Source organism: Phyllosticta citribraziliensis, assembly GCF_038025025.1.
Source record: "Phyllosticta citribraziliensis strain CPC 17464 chromosome Unknown J3D65scaffold_14, whole genome shotgun sequence".
NCBI classification, from domain to species: domain Eukaryota; kingdom Fungi; phylum Ascomycota; class Dothideomycetes; order Botryosphaeriales; family Phyllostictaceae; genus Phyllosticta; species Phyllosticta citribraziliensis.
In genome coordinates, this window is record NW_027117351.1 from 590,493 (window position 1) to 613,526 (window position 23,034).

Genomic DNA, 23,034 nt, shown 5'->3' on the forward strand with positions numbered 1-23,034 from the left:
ATGGTGTCGTCAGCGCCACCACCACAACCATGACAACCATGGTGGTTCGTGAAAATTCTCAACGCTTCTTCCGGCACTGGCCTTGTCTTTGCCCAAGCAATGACGAGGAGGCGGCGGCGGCGGCGGCGGTGATGGCTTTTGGCTTCTGGCTCAGAGACACTGCTGGAAAGTTAGAAGAGATTGGGAAGATGTGATGGGCCGAGGGAGTTGGTTGATTAGTTGGTTGGTTGGGAATGTCCGTTGAGTTGATGGATGGACGGTTAACGGTTGGCGGCGGTGGGTGTGGCGGTGCGGTCGTGCTGTGGAATGGGAAGGAAGGGAAGGAAGGAACCACAGCACCAGGCACCGGTACAGTAATATGAAATAAGCCGTACTGTGCGCGTTTTCAGCCAGCTTTACCAAACCAACCCAAACCAAATAAAACTAGCTCTCAGGTCCCTGCAGACGTTAGGCTCGACAGCGGGCAGGCAGGCAGGCCGTCTTCAGGCTCCGTCAAACTAAATGAATCAGCGGCAGCCAGGGCCACAGCAGCCAGCCAATCGAGGCATTACTTGGTACCTATCACTGCTCTTGTCCAAACCAAATGAGAATCTCTCTTCCGTGTACGTACCGAGTATGTACCTAGTGCGGCATTTCTGCACACATGGATGCCGCTCGATGCCTCCCCCGGCCGCACGTGCATGAGCTAGGTATAGTATCCATCTACAGGAATCAACGGACGCGGTCCAATGGCCATCGATTGCGGAATCACTTCTGAGAAGTGATGGAAGGACAGGCGGGCGACGTGGATCCTGGCGCTGACGGCAGGCAGGGAGGCAGGCAAAACAGCCCAACCAAGTTGCAAGGCAGACCAGACCAGAGACCACCATGGCGGCGGCGGCCGCCGCGGCCGACGACACACGACATGCTAGCAAGGGAAGGATACATGTACAACCCGCACATGTACCCAGGCACCTGTACTCTTGCCTAGGTAGCTGTGCCTAGCTGACAGCCTCATAGCTACCTATCAGCCAGACGCGGCCCGTAGCGGAACGCCTTCAAACCAAAACCTCAAACCGCTGAGGACAGGGCGCCTGGGGGTAATCCAACCAACCGTCCAGGCCTCGGCCTAGATTTCATTCTGCATATTGTTTCCCGAGTGCTGACGCTGAGATGGTGCGTTGTGATGGGTATGTAGGATGGGATGTGTTGGCGAGTCGATGGCGGGTGTGTCGAGTCGAGGCACGTAAGCCACGCACGAGGCGAGGCAAGGCACCCATAAACGACACGCACTCGGCACGCTTTAGTCTGCCTGTGTGTACGTCCGGGTAGGCATCGTTTTTCGCTCTTCAGGGTCTTCGTCTGTGGCACCCCCCCCCCCCCCCCCCCCCCCCCCCCCCCCCCCCCCTTCCACCTAATCCCGCATACATACATACATACGTATCTGCCCGCCTGGCCTCCGCGCACCGCGTGTCGTCTTTGCTGCTGGTACCACACACTCCTACCCACCTACCTAGACGTCCCGTATCCTCCCGAAGCGATCGCCCACCGCGCATCTCGATACACAGGCGCCGAATCGAATCGGTGGGCCGACATGCTTGGCTGCGGCAGGGTGATTGGCTGATGCGCGGCGGAGCGGAGTGGAGAGCGACGAGCGACGAGCGACGACTGACGAGTGGAGAAGCGACAGGAGTGAAAGCAGAAAGGAGGAGCGGCAGCGCGTTCGAGCGGGTCAGTGAAGGGTCTCGGATGAGCTGTGGCCCAGTGAGGAAGCAACAGGAGTGATCCATTCGTTGGAATGGGGTCCGTCGTGGTGGTAGTGGTGGGTAGTAATGTGGTTGGCAGATAGGTAATCAGGGCGCGCTGTTTGGTCGACGCCTCAGGCATGATGGTGCCCCCTTGCCCTCTCCACCAGGGGGTAATATCAATCCGCAAGGAACCTCACCTGAATCCACCTGGCCAAGTAGGTATGCCTGAAAAAACCATGTCGTTTTGTTTTGTTTCGTCTCGTCTCAGGCAGTACGTAGGTAGGTGTCCCACACTTAGCATTCTTCGTCGATGCTAGTCAGACAAGAGCTGCCCACTCGTCCAGACAATTCTTACTTGCCCTGCGTGCCCTCTACGTATCCACACGCCTGAAGCCGCGCACCATGACGAGGGCGCAAGAAGCGCGCTCCTGACACCTTGCCTCGCAGCAAGCAAGCAGTACTCCTACGTTGGTCCGAGAGACTCTCAAAAACCCCCCACCCGCCAGGCGCACACAGGGGCCAATGGATAGACAGGCGCCCCACGTGCCGGCCCCACGCAGCCCACCCACCGCACCTCACCATCCATCGGGCCAATGTGCTCGACCAACGGCGTCATCCGTCGCTACGGATGCCGTACGAGTTGAGTTGAATTGGACGACATGCATCCCCCCTCCTCTCTGCCTCTTTTTGTGTCGCTGCCTGCACAGCGTGCACAGCACAGATCCCGTCGTCATGATGAAACGAGCGATGCGTGCATGCATCCCAGGTATGCATGCACACACCCACATAACACAAGGTATGCACCCATTGCGTTGTGCGAGTACGACGACGTCGTCTTTGTGCCGAGAGACCGAGCGAGTGAGGTGGGTTGGTTGGTGCCATGCATGTGCTGCCATGGATGCTGCAGAGCCCCCCAGCCCATCGAGGGGTCGTCGACCCGAAAGAGGAAGTGTGTTTTCCGTGCCCCTCCATCACGTGTCGTTGCTGGGGAGCCTGGGTGGGCTGGACAGACAAGGACGAGGAAACGGGCGGGACCAACAGTGTCAAATAAATGTCAAGGTGAAAAAACAAATGGCACGCACTTCACGACGAATGGAATCAAGCGGTTGCGAAAATTCGCAAGGAGCGTCGCATGTTGATGTTGCGACTGCGGCATCGCGCCGACGTCGGACAGGAACACCACGCACCCCGCGCGTACAGCCAGCAGCAAAACAGCAGGAAAGGACGCAAGTCAAACATTCGTGGCGGCATTTCAGCAGTCTATTTACAATGAAATCATGCTTCTCGTCGTTTGTCTGGATATCTTCATTATTGCTTCACCAGGAAGCCCTCTAAACAACTCGCTTTTGTTGAATATCCCCCCGCGGGAACGGAAAGAAACTTTTCTCGTAGAAAGGATAGTCTCCGCATTTCGGAATGGCCCCCATTTAGGCAATCGAGGTGCCGGCCTCGCGCGACTCCTCGGGCCAGACGTTGTAGCCAAACGTGTCCTTCATGTTGACGAAGCGCGTGTGGCGGCCCTCGGCGACCTTGTTGACGGCCTCAAAGTCCTCGTCCGACAGGTTGGGGATCTGGAAGTTGCTCTCGATGCGCGAGGGGGTGGAGCTCTTGGGCAGGACGACGTAGCCGCGGCGCAGGCCCCAGGCGAGCAGGACCTGGGCGAGAGTGTGGCCGCTGCGGTCGGCAACCTCGTTGAGCGTCTTGTTGGTGCGGACCTTTTCGCCGGTCGTGGGAACCTGGTCCTGCGAGCCAAGAGGAGAGTAGGCGGCGGGCAGCACGTCGTTCTCCTGGCAGAACTTGACCAGAGCCTCGTTGGGGAGGAAGGGGTGGATTTCGACCTGTGGCTCGGGTTAGAAACTTGTCAAATGACCGGGGAGCAGTAAAAATTTACCTGGTTGACGGTAGGCTTGACCTTGGCAATCTTGAACAGCTGCTGGAGGCCGGGGATGGTCCAGTTGGAGACACCAATGGCCTTGGCCTTGCCCGAGTTGTAAATCTCCTCCATGGCGCGCCAGGTGGGCTCGGGGTTCTCGGTCAGGTCCTTCTTGAGGATGTACTTGCCATCGGGGCCGATCTTGGGCATGTACTCCTCGTTCTTCTCGGCGGCAATGGGCCAGTGGACGAGGAAGAGGTCAACGTAGTCGAGGCCAAAGTTCTTGAGCGAGTTCTCAAAGGACCACTTGACCTCGTCGGGCTCGTGCAGGTGGTTCCAGACCTTGGTGGTGATGAAGATGTCCTCGCGCTTGACCGAGGGGTTCTCCTTGAGAAAGTCGCGGACGGCTTGGCCAACCTCCTCCTCGTTCTTGTAGAACCAGGCGCAGTCGAGGTGCCTGTAGCCGACCTTCAGGGCGGCGATGACGGCATTGTAGGACTCGCCCTTGGAGCCCTCGTTGGCAAAGGTGCCAAAGCCAAGACCGGGGATCTTGACGCCGTTGTTGAGGGTGAAGGTGGTCTTGTTTGAGACGTCCTTGAGCTGAGTGAAAGGCATGGTGGAGCAGAAGGATCTGACAGGGATGGTGGAGGGTTGAAAGCGTGCAGAAGATGGAACAGCGGTCAGGATGCGGTGGGAGTCAAAACGGGCAAAATGGGACGAGAAGAGACGGGCACGAGGCAGCGCCATGGCTGATATAGCAGGCAGGTCGATGAGGGCAACGGCGGGCGGCGGATCGGGTAGCAAGGTGCAGTGCAGTGTACGGAGAATGGTTGGCCTCCATCGTGTTGAGCTTGAGCACCCACCAGCGGCCGATTGTCTGCACAAGCGACCCGACGTGACGCCCGGACAATGGGGCGACCAGGGGGAGGTGATGTCACTGGGTGGATCGCTCCGAAGTGCTGGCGGCAGGAAGCCCGCTTTTCATGGTGGTGACGTGACGTAAGAGGGATGCGAGTCAGACGGAGGGAGAGTGAAGAGGGAGAGGCAGCGAGAAGAAGAGTTGTGTTTTCTCGCGTATGTATGTATGTATTGAACGACCTCAAGGTTTGTCGTACGTAACGAATCCTCGGCAGGGATCCGATGGGATGGGCGCCACCACCGCCGCGCCGCCTCAGCACCACCACCTCACCGCGTCCATCCCATCCCGACATCCCTCACCGTTGCAACACCACAACCGCACCTTGGTCCTCCTCTGCATTACTCTGCGGACGCTCTTCGGCCCCCCTACGTCAGCCTCCTATCGCCCGCTGAAACTCATGCACACTAGTCATGACGAAGCGTCCACCGCCCCGCCCCTCAGGGACCTGGTTCTGCCCAGGACCAACCACCGCTCCGCTATTGGTCCCGCTTTTGGCTGACCAAGGCCCTCCGGCGAGGACCCTTTTTCGTGATACGGCACGATGATGTCGCTGGTGGGCCATGGCTCCAAACACTGCCGGAGCTATACGGAACCGCCCGTCGTCCCTCGAAACTACACTCGACCGTCAATATATACCTCGTCCGCGCCTGCTCTGCCGTCCGTCTTCTCCACCTGACGTATCCCTTCACACTACCTCGTCTCTTCTCCTCTCCACCTCACCACTCTCACCACCTTCACCATGCCTGCCGAGGAGCAAAAGAACACCAACGGCGAGAGCCACCTCGCCATCCCTGGCGAGAACAACGATGGCCCCATCGAAGTCCCTGCCACCAGGTCCTCCATCTCCGAGGCCTCCAAGTACATGCACACCCTCAGCGCCGCTCCCTCCATGAAGGATAGGAGAGGCTCGCGCAACTCCTTCGGCGTCTCCCTCCCCATCCCCAGATCCAAGAGGCAGTCGAGGCTGTCCTCTGTCCACTACCCCGATGGCGAGCGCCCCGCTAGGCCCGGCATGCCCGTCATCCAGCCTTCCCGTGACCTCCTCGCCTCGCAGGTCCAGTCTCTGTCGCTCGACAAGGTCAACAAGGCCAAGAACATGGCTTTCGCCTTTGACATTGACGGTGTCCTGGTCCACGGCGACCGTCTGATTCCCGAGGGAAAGCGTGCCCTCGAGATTCTCAACGGCGACAACGAGCTCGGCATCAAGATCCCCCACATTTTCCTGACCAACGGCTCCGGAAAGCCCGAGAAGGCCCGTTGCGACCAGCTCACCAAGATTCTCAAGAACCCCGTCTCCATCGACCAGTTCATCCAGTCCCACACGCCCATGCGTGCCCTGGCCGAGTACTACAACACCGTCCTCGTCGTCGGTGGTGAGGGCTACCGCTGTCGCGAGGTCGCCGAGGAGTACGGCTTCAAGGACATTGTCGTCCCCAACGACATCGTCGCCTGGGACCCCACCATCGCCCCCTACCGCGTTTTCACCGACGAGGAGCGTGCCACCTCGAGGCCCCGCGACTTCTCCAAGGTCAACATCGAGGCCATTCTCGTCTTCTCCGACTCGCGCGACTACGCCACCGACATGCAAATCATCATGGATCTGCTCCGCAGCGAGAACGGCCGCCTGACCACCCTCGCCAAGGACCCCGTCTCGCAGCGCATCCCCATCTACTTCTCCCAGGGCGACTTGCTCTGCCCCAGCGAGCACTGGTACCCCCGCATGTCGCAGGGCGCCTTCCGCGTCGGTTTCGAAGCCATGTACAAGGCCCTCACCGGCGTCGACCTCGAGCGTGTCGTCTATGGCAAGCCCGAATTGGCCACGTACAAGTACGCCGACGAGGTCATGGCCTCGTGGATGGAGCAGCTGCACGGCGAGGAGAAGCTGCCCCAGAACATCTACATGGTCGGCGACAACCCCGCGTCCGACATCATCGGCGGCAACATGTACGGCTGGAACACGTGCCTTGTCCGCACCGGTGTCTTCCAGGGCGGCGAGAACGACGAGGAGAACCCGGCCTCGTTTGGCGTCTTCGTCAACGTGCTCGAGGCCGTCAAGACGGCGCTGCGCAAGCAGCTCGGCGACGACTTCAAGTTCGAGTTCGACGAGAAGAGCATCAACCCTGTCCTTCACGCCGAGAAGGCCGCCGCCTCTGCCATCGAGTAAGCAAGAGCCTTGCTCTCGGCTTTGCACCCGTTTGGTAGTGGCGCGCACCGCTGCGCGGTTTTGCCGCTTTCTTGGCTTCTCCTTTCGATACCCAGCTTCCTTGTTGGTCGTTGCTCTCTCCCTCCCTCTCCCGCTGCCGGGCTGAGCCTGGCACTCGAACCGCACACCCACACCTCTCAATAATGTCGCGCCGCCGCCGCCGCCACCACCTCGACCACGCGCAAGCATTCGACGAAACACGCAAAAAAGAAACACGATCGGGATTGATCGACGCAACGAAAATCTTTTCTCGTTCGATTTTATCATCATTGTCATGATTGGCTGCTGTTGTTGCTGTTTTCACGACACACACGCCGCAGCTGCAGAGGGAGGCGGGGGACAACCAGAAGAAAAAAAATGCATTCTAGACTGATAGACTGTGTTTGGCGTTTTTTGTTGTCCGTTCTGGTTCTAACGTCTTTCCGTTGTTGTTTTTTCTTTTTCATCTATACCACACGCATATCCACCTCACCGACGCACACGCCGCTTTCGGTTTTGGGGCAGCAGTAGAGCCAAAAGTCTTGTTCGTCCAGGACTATTACTTATCTAGATAGAATTGGAATCAGAGATGGTCTCTCTCGAGTAAACGTGTGTTCTCTTTTGATTGGTTGATTGATTGTGCGGTTGAGTCGATGTGTGGCTTGCTGTCTATCTCTCACCCACCTCTCTGTCTCCGTCGCCCTAATGCTGTCCGTGCTGTCCGTACCTTCTCTCGGAAGCTCGACGCGCGCCGCGCTGTTTGGAAATAGAGACGCGTCTGTTGGCAAGCGTTGGTTTCGCTTGATGCTGATTGACAGACTGATGAAGTGATGGACTCTGGTGGACCAATCACAGCGTCTGCACTGGACGAGAGAGAGAGAGAGTAGCTTGATGGTGTGGATACATCTTGCACACTACAATACAACAGCGTGACGGTGGTCGTGTGTGCATTCTGCCTGTCTGTGTGTTGGCCTGCCTGCCTTTGAAAGCTGTCTCTAGGAATGGATGGTGCTTTGACGCGACCTCACCACCACGCTCTCGTGTCGTGCCCCCATCTCACCCCCCCCGCAACAACCCATCCATCCAATCAATCAGTCAGTCAACGAAGCATTCTCCCGCCACTCCCACGCCTCACTCTGCGCTTCCTTCACGATCGCATATTTAAACCCGTCTCCATCTCACACTCAATCAACTATCCCTCATTCTCACGTGTCCTGTGCTGTCATATCCTGTCCCATTTCCTCGCCGCCATACGTGCGTGCATGCATGCATGCCTCTCTTTCCAACCTTCCGCAGATGGGTGACATGTCACGCTGCTGATTCGGCCGCTCGCGTGCCGTGTGCTTTGCGGACGACGGACGGCGCGAACGCAAGATTGACCGAGCGGAGCGGGTTGAGTCGACCGTGGCAGATTAGACGGACTGACAGACTGACAGATAGACCGCGTTGCACCAGCGGCTATCGTTGCTGTTACTCATCCGGCCGTCCGTCTCCTTCACGGCACACTAGTTCTTAGTCGTCCCAGCGTCCCTGTCTGGTGGACGCGTTGTCGTGCCGGAGGTCAGTCAGAGACGACAGCAAGGCGACGAAGCCGACGAGGGACACCGAAATGACCGCACACATGCGCCCAAGGCGGCGTCCGCTTAGATGCAACGGGCGGACAGATCAGAAGCCCGGCCATTGCCGCCCGCGCGCCCTCAGACCATCAAAAAGAGAGCAGACATTCTCGACACAGTCTGGCGGCCAGACGACGCACGACGCACCATCAAGCGGCGTGATGGGCGTCGTGACAACGGTGTCAGAAAAGATATATATAGAGAGAGAGAGAGAGAGAGAGAGAGAAAAAGGGGAAGATAGTAGAATTTGGATTTCCTGATTCACGCACTGCCCTACTGGTAGCCCATCACCAACCAAATGAACAACAAGAGAGGAACGGAAAAGATGGGGAAAAGGGGAGGAAAACCACAAGAGAGCAGCATGAAATAAAACAAAAACGCCGGGTGGATGTTTGGAGTCCGGATGCATCGCTTTCAAGAGGGACCAGAGAGAACCTTTGTCGTTGTTGTTGCTCGTGTTGCTGCTGCTGTGATTCATGACTCGGGCAACGACGGTGACGGTGACGGTGACGGTGACGGGGTTGGGACTTGGGGGGGGAATATTTTGACCTCGCAGTCAGTTGGTGGGATGAATAGTCTTGAAAAAAAAAAAGTTCAAACGAGGCAGGGCAGGGCAGGCGGGGCAGGCAGGCAGGGAGGGCGGACCCCGTGGCCTGGCTGGCTTGTGATCGTGCAGGTTGTAATTGATTGAATTCGAACATGATCGCCTGCGCTGATTCTGAAGGCGTGCTCAATTTGCACTCGGACGGCGTCTCAAGCGGGTGGATCCGATTTATGCGACGGGCGGCTGTTGGTGGCCGTTGATGAGGTTCTGGCGCTCGACGGCGAGAAGATCCGCCTGGTAAACCGCTCCCTGCACGACCTGCTGCTCCTCCTGGTTGAGGTCCTTGGTCAGGGTTTCGTACAGCTGCGGCTGCTCCTGTTGAAGTCCTGCCCATTGCTTAGCCTGGTTGTTTCTCAGTTGCAGGAAAATACTCACTTTGAAGAGTGCCCTTGAACAGGCCGTATGGCTCAAGCTTGTCAAGCGGCGTCTCCAGCAGACTTTCCTCCTCCAGCTCGTCATCGTCGTCTTCGTCAACGATATTGAACTTATTGGCCTGCATTGTGGTCAACTGTGCTCTCGTGGGACGAGTCATGGTTTTGCTTGGTACCTCCTCGTTGAGGAACTCGAGGTAGGCGGTGCTCTCGTCCTTGACGTCCTCTGCCTCTTCACCCTCGTTGTTCCAGTCGCCCTCGCCTTCCCACTCCTCGTCCTCTTCCTCGTCATAGTCTTGCGTGAAAGAAAAGTCCTCCTCGCGCTTGGCCTCTTCACGGTCTGCTGGGCGTCAGCGGAGAATCGCAATGCATATCGTTTTGACTTACTCTTCATGGCGGCTGGCAGCGTCTGGAACAGCCTGACAATGCCATTGAGCAGGCGAGCCCAGCCAGGTTGCACACTGACCGGCACTTCTTGTGCGTTGAGAGTAAGCAGAGCAGCGATGGCAGCGATGGAGAGCTTCTTGTCGTGGACGCGGGTGAAGCTGTCGATGCTGGAGAACCACAGCGAGAAGAACTTGTTCGTCCAGCCGTTGGTCTCCATGACGTGCAGAGACAGGCGCGGGTTGTAGTAAATGGTGTTGATGACCATTTCCATCAGGTGGATGCGGTAGGACTTGACCTTGGGCTCGTCATTCAGCAGGACAGCCATTGGCAGCGTCACGAACTCGGGGACAAAATCGTCAATGTGGCCGCGGAGGGTCAGCATCAGAATCTCGGCCAGCTTACAACCGCAGATGCGGTCCACCCCGCCGACCTTGTCGTCCTTGAAGATGGTGCGGATCATGTCGACGATGGCCTCGAGGTAGGCTCTCTGGGTGATGAGCGCTTCGTAGCCGTAGGTGACAAAGTTTTCGAGCGCCGGAAGCATATCTTTGGTGTATAAGTATTTGTATGGTTCATCCGGCTCTGGCACGTTGATGCCTGCAAACATACCTTCAAGGTACAGCTCAGCGCCAGCCTTGAACGTTCTGTGAATCAGCTCAAAGGCTTGCCACATTGTGGGCGAAATGCTCTTGGCGGCGAATGTGCAGCTGTCGATGATTTCAAAGACCTCATTGTACAAGTCTAAATATGTGTCAGCTCTGCTCGTAGTCAATAAATCAGGGCTAGGTTTACCGTAGAGCTTGTTCTCGAGGGTGATGGAAATTACGGGCATGAGGATGGTTTCCAAATGAAGCAAGAGCTCCGGCGTGCTCTCCAGAGTCAGGATTAGAGTGCCAATGGTCTGCAACACACCAAGAGCAGTAATGCTCTTATCGTCCAAGTAGTCGCCGTAGGTGTCGTCATCATCCTTTTGCTGGTTGCGCTCCAGGAGCTCGCGGACAATGCGGAGGTAGGTATCCCGGAGCTGCTCGCTAAGCGCAACGGCAAAGGGCGTCAACTCGGCCGCAAAGACTTCCACAAAGTCTTCCATTACATTTGCCAGCGCATCCACGTCGACCTCGTTGGCGAGCTTGAGCAGCTGCTGCATGACTTGAGGAATATTCTGCTGCATCCGGGTGCGAATGACTTCGTGACGGATCAAAGGCTGAAGGGCGAGCGCAGCCTCGACACGAACGGGAAGTGCAGTATCAGCCATGGATTCCAAAATGTTGGAGTAAATGACTATCAGGTTGTTTTGGTCCTTGAAGTTGAGCTGCTCAAACTTCTCCAGAGTGTCGCAAGCACGGGCCCTCAAGAAGCCATGCGGGCTGCGGAATTCGGGGAAGACGTGGCGGACAAAAAAGTACTCGACTTGATCCGCGATAGGGCTCTTCTTGCCCAAAATCACATTCGCAAGCGTACCAATCATGCGCAAAGCTCCTTCCTTCAGACGCGGGTTCTTTTGGTCATCCGGCGCCGACTCGTACTGGCTGACGATGCCGTTGATGTAGTTCAGAATCACGAACGTCTGCTTTCGGCGAGCCTTGGTGAGAGTGACGAGGAAGTTTGTTGCCGCGACATCAGGCGACGAGACTTCTTCGTAAAAGTTGAGCTTGCGGTGGAGGTACTCCTGGGGGTCCGTCTCGAACAACTCAATGTCCTCGTCCGATTGGCACAGAACCGGGAAGATGAGATGCGAAATGAGTCCTTCGATGTGGGGCTTGAGGTGGTTCCACATGGACTTTGGCCGCACACACTCGTCCAAGAAGGCCAGGGTATACGAGAGACACGCCTTGCTTAACCACGTCGTCTTGGCGACCCATTTCTCAACCTGCTGGAGATAGCCCTTGAGGATTTCTGGCGCAAAGTTCTCGAGGAAGGTTTTGGCGACAGCAGAGTAGTCGACCTCGGCGCTCTTGCTCAGCGTTTGCGGGTTGCCGTACCTGGTGGCATTTGTTAGAGCGGGGATGTGCATCGTTCAAACGGGACCATACCTAACGAAGAGCCTGTTTAGATTAGCGTAAGCCCACTTCTTTGCCTTCCACCAATGGTTTGTCTCGCGCTCTTCCAGATCTTCGGGCAGCGCGCACAGCGGCGCTTCCTTGGCGACCACGTTCAAAAAGAGCGTGCACCATCCGACCATGGTCTGCTGGTCGCGCAGCGGGGTGGGTAGCTCGAACTGCGGAGAAGGGTCAGAGATGTACAAGGGATCCAAATGACGGGGACTGTGCTCACGTAAATGGCGTGCTTGTAGACCTTGAGAATAGTTCTCAGCATCTCGCCAGCCTCCAAGCTAGTTTCGCCAACCAGTCTAGTACCAATGTTCAAAAGCTGGGGGAACGTGACCTGGACGATGCCGTCAAACTCTTGCCGATCCTCGGTGGCCTTGAAGCGATATATCCTGCAAATGGCGAGTAGACATTGTATGCCGGCGAAGACGGAGTTTGCGTCTCCGGCGTTGAGGAGCTGCTGGGTGATGTCGAGGAATTCGGGCCATTTGCTAGGAAAGTCGTAGGATAGGATTTTCTGCAGAGTGGGGATGAGTTGAGCGCGAATGGGCGGGGCCGAGGTGGCAAGGACGGGGACGAGGCGTTTGCGAAAGTTTGCCTTTTCGTCCTCCGGTATGGGCTTCGCGTTTGTCTGCGAGTACTCTTCGGAGACGGACCAGCCCTTGGTTATGCGATTCTTCAGGTAGACGACGGCTGGCAGGGTCAGCGCGGAGGGGCAAACAGAGCGGGGAGGACGTACTGGAGAGGCGCACGCCAGCCTCTTGCTCGGCTTCGAGGATGTCGAGGAGGGCGTCTGGAAAGCCGGGCTGGTCTTCTGCCTGGGAGGTGTTGGTACTCAAATTTTCGCCGGAGCGGGCGGTGCGGAGATTTTTGGGGGGAGCATACATATTTGAGGTCGATTTCAGCCTGGCGACGGGCATCGGCGTTGCTCTCTAGAGTCGCGGCGATGCGACTTCTGAGTCCAGCGACATCCATGGTGTTGAAATTCTTTTGGGGGTGGATGCCGGGATGGAGGGATTCGTCGGCGGCCCAAAGGCAGGGCAGGGCGGATGCAAGACGCAGCGCAGCGCAGCGCGGGCGAACCAGAGCAGGTGGGAGCAGCCCGGCGGGACGTGACGGACGAGGCGAGGGAGCACGGAAGACTCGAGATGAGGTGCAGGACAGGGCAAGGCACAAGGCGCGCGTGTGCGTGTACGTGGGCGTGGGCGTGGGTGTGGGCGTGAGCTTTGCGGTGGGCTGGGCTGGGCTGGGCGGGTGCTGTGCGGTGCTGTGCGGTGCGGTGCGGTGCCCTCGCTCTTGGCCTCGCCGTGCGCTGTGGGGAGGGGTGGTTCTGCCTGCCTTGTGCGGGCGGTGAGAGGCAGAAAGGGTGGCTTAGGTTGTGATTGGACCACACACGAGACCACACGTGTAGATGGATGTATTTGTTTATTTTTTTTTATTCCCCCTACTGCTAACTTCCCAGTACCTAGACTCCCACTACAAGTACAAGCTCGCCGCGTTGCAAATGTCCCGCTTGATCAGCTCCTGGCACGTCTGCATCTTCGTGTACAGCGTCGGGTCGCCAATGATGCGCGCCGCATTCTTCACCTCGCGGCACGTCTCGTCCAACCGCGTAATGACGCGCACAATCGTCCCCTCCATGACATCCGTCAAGTCCGTGATGCGGTTGAACGACATGCCCCTGGCCCACTCGTAGACCACCTCCACCATGCCGAACCGCGGCCGGCTGACAAAGTCGTTAGAGTCCTCGGCCGACAAAATCACCTGGTGAAGCGTCTGCATGTGGTTGACCTTTTCCGAAATCTCCACAATCTTGGCCTGCCCTTCTTCCAGCCGGGGCGTTAGCGTTGGCGTCACGTCCGTCTTCTCCTGGAAAACAAACGCCGACAGCAGCGCCGCAATCTCCTCTGGCTCAAAGTCTGCCAGCACGTTTTCCAGGATGAGCTCCGTCAAGACCAATTCGTCCGCCGAGTGAATCTAGCCTCGTTAGTGTCTGCCACCCACCGAGAATCCCAAAGTACTTGCCTCGCATGCGACCTTGCCCTTGAGCTCGACCCGCGACTTGTCGTCAATGAACCCGAGGTCCTTCAACACCGAAATGCGCTGCTCATAGTCCGGCAGCAGCTGGAGATTCTGGTCCGACATCAGCTGACGCAATTGTGCAATGTTTTCCTTGATGAGCCATTCGTCGTGCTGCATAGCAAACTGCAAATGTCTGTCAGCGAAGAACGCCACGACGAGGCGTCACAACTCACGTGCTGAAGGAACTTGGGACAGTCGAGGCATTTCCGATGCTGTGCCGTTTCTGCCTGCTTCTTCCGCTCCTCGAGCACCTGTCTAGACGCCAAATCCTTGACGAATTTGTTCAGATTAATTTCCTCCCAGTCTTCAAAGGACCAAGATTCGCACAACGGCTGGAACTCTTCCCGAGCCAAAGTGAGAGCGTCTAAGTCACTCTTGAGCACTTCAGCCAAATCAACCTGGGGGACAGCATGTTAACGTTACCTCTTTTTACTACACTGACAAGTTGATGATAAGAAATTTTTGGGGCGGGTTGATTGACCTTGATGTGGGCGACTGTGATGCTCTCCACGTCGCTGAGTGGGACGGTAGTTGCCTTGAGATTCATGTCGGATGCCTTTTGCGGCAGTGGCGCAAAGAAGCGCGTAAACTCCGTGAGGTACGGCAGCAAGTCACTCGGCTGTCGCTTGACGTTTGTACCAATCTCGAGAACTGACACGGTCGGCTCGTGGCCTTTGCTGATGCCGAATCGAAGCAGCATACCGGCGGTACGTATGCCATCCTAGCAAAGGTTAGCCTTTCAAGTCGAGCAGGTTGTTGCGTGCTCACCTTGGTCTTGTAGACAATGAGACGACGAGGATCAAAGAGTTGCTTGCCAACAGGAGTGGCCAGCAGAGCCAAGTAAATCTCCGTCGTGAGTCTTTGGTAATTCATGCAAGCTTGGTGGCATATTTCAAGATCGACGTCGCATATATCGCATGGCTCGCGTTTGATCTTTTCCAAGTCTGCTTCGGATAGCTTGACAGCCTTCTCATGTTCAGGAAGCAGAGCTTGCGTGGCGTTCTCGCTGAAGCTCCGTTTGATCATCTCTTCAATCTTGAGTGCTTCCACTCTCAGCAAGTTGAGAATCATGTTGTATGTCAACCTGAACTGAGAACGCAGCTTGGTTGGCTCTCCCAAGATCATTTGGCGTAGGCGTGCAGCAGGAGGCGCTTCATCTGCTCCCGGCGTCACGATAATAACGGATCCTACTGGATCAAGACCTCTACGGCCAGCCCGACCAGCCATCTGTGTGTATTCTCCAGGCAAGAGGTCTCGGAATTGTCTGCCGTCATGTTTGCGGTAGCCTGAGAAGACAACGGTCCTGGTCGGCAGATTCAGCCCCATGGCAAAAGTCTCGGTTGCAAAGAGAACCTTGACAAGAGTCTTCGCAAAGAGAATCTCAACTACCTCCTTGACGATGGGGAGCATTCCGCCGTGGTGAACAGCAATGCCGCGACTGAGGAGTTCTCGCAAACGTCGGATCTGAGGGAGGATTCTGTCCTCGGGCTTGAGTCGGGCAATGGACTTTTCAATCGTCATGTGGATTGCGCTCTTCTCAGAGGCTGTGCAGAAATCGAGGTTGGAGAGGGCGTCGGCATTCTCTTCGCACCGTTTCTTTGAGAACACAAAGACGCAAGCGGGGAGCAGATTCTCCTTGCGAAGGTGTTGAACGAGATGAACCCAGATGTTCTTGTCCTGGGCAGCTGTGGTTCGTCCTCCACCACGGCCAGTGCGAGCAATATTTCCCCGTCCACGTTGTGCTGGTGCGCCCCCTCTGCCGCCTTGTTGGCCTCCACGTTGAGCACCACCGCGCTGTCCACCTCTGCCGCCGCGCTGGTCCTGGCCGCGTCCGCCCCTTGAACTGCCGCCTCGGGATGCGTTGGAATCTTGAGATGTCGACGCTTGCTTGACCTTGTCTTTGCCTGAAAGTATGTCGTTTGCGTCCTTCCAGCCCTTTTCGATGAAACGTTTCTCCGAGTCGACAATCTTGTGCATGGCCTTGTTCGACCACAAGTAGTGCTCGAGGGGCACCGGACGCTTGGGAGTCGATATGACGTAAATGTTCTTCTTCTTTGTGCGTCCTACCCACGACGCAAATTCATATGTGTTGGGAACTGTTGCCGACAGCAGGATGAGGGTGACGTGCTCTGGTAGCATAATGATCACTTCTTCCCAAACGACACCACGCTCCAAGTCATTCACATAGTGAACCTCGTCGAAAATCACAAATTCGACGTCGCGAATGAGATCGGCACCGCGATAAAGCATGCTTCGGAGAATTTCCGTCGTCATGATGAGGCAGCTAGCCTCTGGACGGATCTGCACATCGCCCGTCAGGATGCCCACGTCGTCAAACTCAGTCTTGAAGTCTCTGAATTTTTGGTTGCTCAGAGCCTTGATGGGAGACGTGTAAATAGCTTTGGTCATGTGCTTGGCTGCCAGAGCAATTGCATACTCGGCCACGACCGTCTTTCCGGCTGATGTGTGAGCCGCGACAAACACAGAGTCTCCGTTTTCCAGGTGGTAGATGGCTTCCTTTTGAAAAGTGTCTGGCTCGAAAGGCCACTCACGGGCCATGTCTGGCACCAATTCTCTAAAGTTTGGCATGTCTCTGTTGACATCGACCATGTGCGCCCATTCCTTGCCGCTTCTCTTGTTGGCAGCAACTGAAAGAGATCCCCGTGGTGCTAATGCTGGAAATTCGACAGGCAGAAGCGCGTCAATGTCCTCTTCCTCCTCCGAAGCGTCGTCACTGTCATCACTAGCATTCGGGGGCTTTTCGTCATTGTCAGGAGTCGCGATGCCGTCAATCTTTGGAGCAGGTGATGCTTCTTCGCCGAGCGCCTTCTCCACTTCATCGGCATTCTGACCGTCTGAGACTGGTTTCTTGCTGAAGTCTAGACCACGGTTGAAGCCCGGTGCAACCTCGAGCAGGCCTCCTTCGACGCCAAATTGAATAACCCGGTCAAGGCCACCTTGTTTATTCACCCTGTCCAATTGTTGTCCCTGCAAATATTCGTCTTCGGCGGCGGCGACAGCCTCGACACCGTCCAGACCTCCGGGGGCGAACGGGAAAAAGCCCGCGGCTCCTCGGACGAAGTTGGCTCTATTGGCAGGCTTCCGAAGTAGCGAAGTCGAGTTCTTTGCAGTCGCGCTACTCGCAGGCACCGTTATCTCTTGATATCCGGTGACACGTCCTTCAAGACCCTCACGAGTGAAACGAGTGATGGTGCGCGTTTGGGTCGGGGCAAGCTCGAACAAGTCGGCGTAGTTGGTGGGCGCATCCCATCTCTGTTGTACGTCATTCAGCCAGCGAGTGTTGAACGAAGTTGACGGCGTCAAGAATTCCTCTTCAAGCTCTTGCTTTAGTTCGACTGTGGATCTTCGTGAGCGCTTCCGGGGGCGTCGCGCATCGAGTACCGCGTCAATCTCGGCGTCACCCAGTGTGCTGGCAGCGAGGCTGACTCGCTCAAAGGATTGGACCAGCGACTCCATGTCGGGCGTGCAGAGGCAGTCTTGGGCGTTGTCGCAAGTGCTGGGTTGTCAACAGAAGGAAGTTGTTCGTGGATCATGTCTGCTGGCGTCATCTCGCCGACCGCCGACAGATAGGCTTATCGCTTATCGAATGGCGCACTCTCGTTGGCTGGATCAAGCGAGTGCCAACGCCCAATCATCGTGGGCACCTTAACCAAAGCCTCTAAGAGCAACCCAGCCCGGTCGCTGTTTGGCTGGATTGGGATTGGCATTGCCAAATGCCGTTCTTCATTCTACCACTGCCGACATGCTGTTCTGCAGGGAATAACAGGAACCAGCCGCTGCATCGCACGTTTCGCGCCACGCGGGACCTGACAGGCACAAGAATGGGATATTCCTTATCCTAGGTACAACGAAACCCTAGCGTCAACATGTGCATGAGAATTGAAACAACCTCGGGCACTACCACTCCTCCAACCCTCTCATGGCTTCCATCTCATCGGCAAACTCGTCATCCTGGTCGGGCTGCATATCCCTCTTCTCGACTGCGGGTTCCTGCGGCCTGATTGGTGCCACTCCGCTCTCCTCCGCTGCGAAAAGGGCATCTAGCTCATCCTCGTCAGGCTCGTCAGGCTTGGGAGAGCTTGGTGGGCGGGGTTGATAGTCTCCGCCGGCTTCTTCGCTTGCCTCCCCAGTCATGAAGACGTCCAAGTCATCCTGGTCAAGTTCTGTACCTCCCAATCCAGGCGAATTGTTTGCGTTTTGGTGTGAAGCAGACTGAGATGCAGGGTGCCTGTCATCTCGCCGGGATTCCATTGTCCGATCCTCCACGTCCTCGTGTGCACCACTCTCCGGCGTGTTGGCCTTTGTTGTTTCATGGTTTTGCGCTGGCTCGGCTGGTTCCGTCTCCTCCTCGACTGTCGGTTTCGGCTTGCTTTCGTCGATCCAAGCTTTCCGCATTATTTGCATGCGTTTCTTGTGTCCAAGTTTCTCGATAATGGCTAGTCCATCGGCGAATTTAGCGCGGGGGTACAAATCGTCCAGCCAAAGTTGATACATGTTGAGGAGTCGTGCGACATCTGAAAACTGTGACATCGGATTAACAAGTTATCCTAATCGCAGACACGGAGTCTATACCTCATGTCCTTTGCCCCTGAACCTAAGCTTCTCCTTGCTTATCCTGCGCAGTTTCGGTATTCCGGCCGAAGAGAGAAGTCTGCAATCACAAAGGTTGAGTCAAACCAGCTCACCGGAGATATTGGGAAAGAGTATACCGTTCTTGATCGAGTTTGGGAATTGGAGTCCGCTTTTTTGCGATTGTAACTTCATCGTCGATGTTGATGTCGATGCCAGGTCTGGGGTTCCTCTGCTGAGTGGCTATTGCTGGCCTTTCGTCTCTTGCGGGCCTCTCTTCTACATTATCAAACACGTCTTGCATCTCCGAGTCATTGCCAAAGAGGTCGTCGAGGTCATCGCGTTGACGTGATGGTAGCTGTGCGGCCGGCGAAGGCATTGTTTGCAGGAAACAGTCGAGTGTGGAATGTGTAGTAGATTCGTGGCCTGATGAAGCAGTTCTGATGATGAATCCAAGTCAGGAAAGCTTGGTTGGTGAGCAGATGCAATGTTTGGGAAGTGAAGTGAGACGCGCAGCCGGGGAGACGCGCACCGCGTCTCGCTTAGCGCTTGCGGCGGTGGCCCGTGCGCAAAGCTTGATTCCGCCTCGCCGTCTGGAAACCTCCAGGACGACAACATCTTATCCGTACATCACGACAAAGGAAGCTGGATCAGTCGACGACTGTGCCCAATCCGCTCGGATCGACTCTCGCTCAACGCTGGGCTGTCTACCATCGCCTGTTCGCATTTTTATCGACTCGCTGGCCTGGCGCAAACTTGACCCGGCTTCATCTTCAGCACCAAACGACACCCCCTGCCAACCAAGCTTCGTCACGAGACGGTCCATCCGACGCCGACCTTCCTCCGTCTGAAGCCTTGAGCCTGTGATCTCCCCCGGGTACCCTCTCCTAGAGCTTGCTCAATTCTGGCTGGCTGCAATGGCGTTTCCCGTGGTAGAGTCGGTCGAAGCCGTGACTGCTCGCTTCAAACACCTCCTCCAGCAAGCCCGTCAGATAAAGCCCAGTGATACCATTGAGCCGCCTATCTCGGTAGCAGATCTTCTCAAAGAAGAATCGCTTTTGCTGAGCGAAACCATTCAGAATCAAAGTTCTCACAATACTGTGGCCGAGACGGCCGCCAAAAGCTTACTGCATCACCTTGTCGTACGCGTGTCATCGCGTCCAATGCCGTTCATAAGCTGATTTCGTGCAGGCCACTACGACCATTGATGATCCAGAATTCGTCCAAGTCTGGAATCTGCTTGACATTGTCCTGATCTGCATCGAGCGCGGCCAATGTGACGGGCTCCTCATTTTTTATCTCGCGGAAGAGCTGTTGGATAGCCAGAGCATAGACGGCTGTCGAAAGGTGTTTGACTACCTCGAATCCAGAAGAGAACGACTTGTTGCAGTAAGTTCAAGGGGTTCTCCACCTGATACAGTTGAGCTTACATTACTTAGGGCGATTTCCTTCAAGGAAAAGGGGCGAGCAAGCGCATCGTCGTGTTGAGATTTTGCAACGAATTGCTCCGCAGACTTTCAAGAGCAGAGGATGCGGTTTTCTGCGGTCGCGTCTTCATCTTCTTATTCCAGACGTTCCCGCTCGGTGACAAGAGTTCGGTGAACTCGCGGGGAGAGTTTCATGTTGAAAATGTCACCGTCTTTGAGGAACAAATGCCATCCCAGGAAGAGGAGCCGGATGATATGGAGGTTGACTCTGGAAATCAAGACCCAGGTTCCGAGGAAGCTGCGACAGCGCTGGAAAGCAAAAAACAGGCCACTGAGAAGGAGAAAGAATCCAAGGTGCTCGACACAGAGACCCTGTATCCCATGTTTTGGACGTTGCAGCAAGCTTTTTCCAACCCGCCGAGGCTCTTCACAGAAACACACCTGGCCGAGTTCAAGACTGGAGTTGACCAGACCCTTGCCAAATTCAGGGATGTCCCCAAAGTCATCCAGGCCAAATCCGGCGAGGGCCATCGCAGTGCAAAAAGAAAACATGACGATGTGGAAGGACAGTTTGTCAGCAACTACAATCCAAAGTATCTGACCAGTCGGGACTTGTTCGAGCTGGAGGTAGGTTCTCTTCCCGTCCCGCACATGTGTTTTCCGTTGACATCCGTACCAGCTGAGCGACCTTGCCTTCCAAAGACACATACTCGTGCAAGCATTAATATTGATCGACTTTCTGCTATCCTTGACCGAAAAGTCAAAAGAAAGGACGCAAAAATGGCTTGCCCAAGTTACATCAGCAAATCGCGCTGTGCAATACAACTACACGTTGAGCATGCAGGACGCGGAGTGGGCAGTCAACGCCAAGAATGTGATCGCCAACTATCTACAAGAGCTTCCGGATGGAAAGTTCTACTATAGGATGGTTGACACGGTCTTGTCCAGGGACAAAAACTGGGTACGGTGGAAGATGGAGAATTGCCCTCCTATCATCCAACCGCCCATCTCGCCTCCAGATTTCCTTGGGGCAAAGTCAGGAGCGCAGAAGGCATGTGCCAACAAGCGGCTCCGAGCCACGCCCATGGGCTCGCTTGACCTGTCATTCCTAAACGATTCGGCTACGAACAGCGGGGTGGACAGCTTGAAGGACCCCGACAGGTAAGGACGCGTCATGCGGAGCATGTCTTGGCGCGACACTAACGTGGGACAGGTACACGTTCCCGACGGCCGAGAACCTCTACAACGCGGCTCAGGAAGACAATGACAAGGCGGAAGAGGCTGGAGAGGGCGAAGATGCAGCGAGCGCACTGCGCGAGGCCCGTGCAAGCAAGACTTGGAGGGCGCTCCGGATTGCGTCAAAGGACAAGTTAAGCATGTTCGACAAGATCGACGATTACAAGCAGCTGGGAGCATTGTTCCAGCCCGAGGCGGGCGAAGAAGGAGGAAAGGATGAGCGGGCTGGGGTTACGGAGACGGAGACGGCGGAGGGCAAGGGTGAAGCGGCAGCAACAGGACCAGCAGCAGCAGCAGCAGCAGCAGCAACATGGCAGGCGGATGTGCAGGAGGAACAACGGCCCGAGCAAGAGAATCAGATGACGGGGTAGGGCACGGCCAAGTACTTGCGATCGGCTCAGGCATGCAGACAAAAGGCAACCGAAATGATGGAGTTTGGAGGGCGATCCAGTGTGGTGGGTGAGGTGTGTGTTTGCAGTGTTTTCTCTGGACAGGGGCACGGAGCTGTGGCTGACACGAGTCAACACCCGTGAGGATGAGCGAGCGGAATGGCGACAGGATGGGGGATCATCTCGACGACCTGAGAGAGGTGTGGTCGACATGCCCATTCGGCGAACATGTCTCAGCCCAGTGCGGGCGGCGAAGGAGGGCCAGGCCGTGGCTTCTGCAGCCTGCACTGCGCTGCGCTGCGCTGCGCTGCGCTCTGCAATGCTCTGCACCCAACAACTTCGACGTCGTCCCGGCGGATGGCAAGGCCGTGGTGTGCTGCAAGCTTCCGCGCCCACGAGTCCACTGGCACTGCAATTAATTAGTCGAGCTCGCCAGTCGTTGCTGCACGCACGCATCCGAGATGAAACAGCAGAGGCAGAGGCAGAGGAGAGGGCGCGCGCACCCGCACCGCAGCACACCCACCTCTCAGCCCAACCGAGGCCTATCCCAGAGCACATCAAACCACGGCGCAGCGACCCTGGAATAATTTCCGCAGGCGGAGAAGAGGCTCCTTGATTATTTCCCAAGCCCTCTGGACTCTTCGAATTTTTATTTTCCATTTTTCTTTTTTCTTTTCTCTCTCCCTCTCAGTCGTCGCGCCCACGTCGTTGGATTAGGCCACGGCAACAAAGTCCTGGCCGCTCGGCCCGCTGCTTCGGTCTCTGAGCACCGCACCGCCCGTCGAGCTCAGGTCACCCCGGAACGTCGTCCGTCTTCAATGTTTTTGGCCCACCTTGCTTGGCCGGCGAAACAGCCAGCGTAAGAGTCTCTTCTGCACTCTCCGCTCACCTCGTCTCCGGCTGTGCTGTCACGCCTGTCACTGTCCTGTCGGAACTGCCCTGTGCCTGGCATACATCGTACATAGCCGTTCCCTGCCCACACTTACCTGGGCTCACCGTGTCCAGCCTCGTCCAAATCCGTCTTGGTTCGTTTCTCCCCGGACCTCGTCAGGCATGCCGCACGGCCGCCCATTGCAACCACCGCTACCTTAGCAAGCTGGCTCCCCTCCCCCCTCCAAGCATCGGGCCCTGGCCGCGGATCAGCTGCCAAGTTCCAGCTCCCTCCCCTCTCCCAGTCGCTATTCTGACTTACCGCCATCATCTGCAGCGATCATGGTCCGGAGCAGGTGGATCGCTGCTGCGTCAGGGCGCGCTGGACAGGTATCCGCCTTGAATCGCACACGTGCCCGCCAAGGCTCCCCTTCGCAGCGTTCCCTCGTCTCCTCCTGCTGGAGAGCGAGATGACGGCTCGTTTCGTGGGAGACGGGGCGTGGGGGCCGTCGTGTGCTGTTTTTCGTCCTTCTCCCTGTGCGCTGGTTCCGGCTCGCATGCAAACTCTCAAAACACGCCGTGGCGGCCCGGGAGTGCCCCAACCGCTAAGATCTGTCGACAAGATCTGTGAGCCGCCAACAGTACGGCAGGTCTAGCCTCTCCCAGCACAGAGAATTCCATTTGGCAGGGGTAGGCTTCCAAGAGGCTTCAGG

At 56.6% G+C, this 23,034-nt stretch overlaps 7 protein-coding genes across 7 annotated transcripts; 2 read left to right on the forward strand and 5 right to left on the reverse strand.

Moving 5' to 3' along the window:
• Positions 1–309: 309 nt before the first annotated feature.
• On the reverse strand, positions 310–1,241 carry J3D65DRAFT_640898 (uncharacterized protein). Its single transcript, XM_066801839.1, has one exon. The coding sequence runs from the start codon at positions 867–869 to the stop codon at positions 507–509; it is 363 nt and encodes a 120-aa protein (XP_066650574.1). The 5' UTR covers positions 870–1,241; the 3' UTR covers positions 310–506.
• Positions 1,242–3,154: 1,913 nt separating this feature from the next.
• On the reverse strand, positions 3,155–4,215 carry J3D65DRAFT_648418 (NADP-dependent oxidoreductase domain-containing protein; the record flags this gene model as incomplete). Its single annotated transcript, XM_066802390.1, has 2 exons — positions 3,155–3,565; positions 3,619–4,215. The coding sequence occupies 2 exons, from the start codon at positions 4,213–4,215 to the stop codon at positions 3,155–3,157; spliced, it is 1,008 nt and encodes a 335-aa protein (XP_066650575.1).
• Positions 4,216–5,258: 1,043 nt separating this feature from the next.
• On the forward strand, positions 5,259–6,683 carry J3D65DRAFT_672112 (HAD-like domain-containing protein; the record flags this gene model as incomplete). Its single annotated transcript, XM_066803451.1, has 1 exon — positions 5,259–6,683. The coding sequence occupies one exon, from the start codon at positions 5,259–5,261 to the stop codon at positions 6,681–6,683; it is 1,425 nt and encodes a 474-aa protein (XP_066650576.1).
• A 2,406-nt stretch (positions 6,684–9,089) lies between these two features.
• Positions 9,090–12,702, reverse strand: J3D65DRAFT_561344 (armadillo-type protein; the record flags this gene model as incomplete). The annotated part of the gene is made up of 10 exons (XM_066797512.1): positions 9,090–9,247; positions 9,297–9,414; positions 9,469–9,632; positions 9,680–10,225; positions 10,289–10,420; positions 10,472–11,661; positions 11,713–11,897; positions 11,954–12,420; positions 12,467–12,545; positions 12,613–12,702. 10 exons carry the CDS (start codon positions 12,700–12,702, stop codon positions 9,090–9,092), a joined length of 3,129 nt encoding a protein of 1,042 aa, XP_066650577.1.
• A 464-nt stretch (positions 12,703–13,166) lies between these two features.
• Positions 13,167–17,358, reverse strand: J3D65DRAFT_640913 (NUC185 domain-containing protein). Its single transcript, XM_066801840.1, has 5 exons — positions 14,578–17,358; positions 14,233–14,530; positions 13,983–14,173; positions 13,753–13,932; positions 13,167–13,704 (listed from the first exon to the last, which is right to left on the reverse strand). Exons 1-5 carry the CDS (start codon positions 17,284–17,286, stop codon positions 13,204–13,206), a joined length of 3,879 nt encoding a protein of 1,292 aa, XP_066650578.1. The 5' UTR covers positions 17,287–17,358; the 3' UTR covers positions 13,167–13,203.
• A 188-nt stretch (positions 17,359–17,546) lies between these two features.
• Positions 17,547–18,880, reverse strand: J3D65DRAFT_640918 (replication fork protection component Swi3-domain-containing protein). Its single transcript, XM_066801841.1, has 3 exons — positions 18,540–18,880; positions 18,403–18,481; positions 17,547–18,351 (listed from the first exon to the last, which is right to left on the reverse strand). The coding sequence occupies exons 1-3, from the start codon at positions 18,776–18,778 to the stop codon at positions 17,728–17,730; spliced, it is 942 nt and encodes a 313-aa protein (XP_066650579.1). The 5' UTR covers positions 18,779–18,880; the 3' UTR covers positions 17,547–17,727.
• A 137-nt stretch (positions 18,881–19,017) lies between these two features.
• On the forward strand, positions 19,018–21,548 carry J3D65DRAFT_153255 (THO complex subunit 1 transcription elongation factor-domain-containing protein). Its single transcript, XM_066794108.1, has 5 exons — positions 19,018–19,541; positions 19,591–19,788; positions 19,839–20,453; positions 20,506–20,987; positions 21,040–21,548. The coding sequence occupies exons 1-5, from the start codon at positions 19,317–19,319 to the stop codon at positions 21,431–21,433; spliced, it is 1,914 nt and encodes a 637-aa protein (XP_066650580.1). The 5' UTR covers positions 19,018–19,316; the 3' UTR covers positions 21,434–21,548.
• Positions 21,549–23,034: the final 1,486 nt, after the last annotated feature.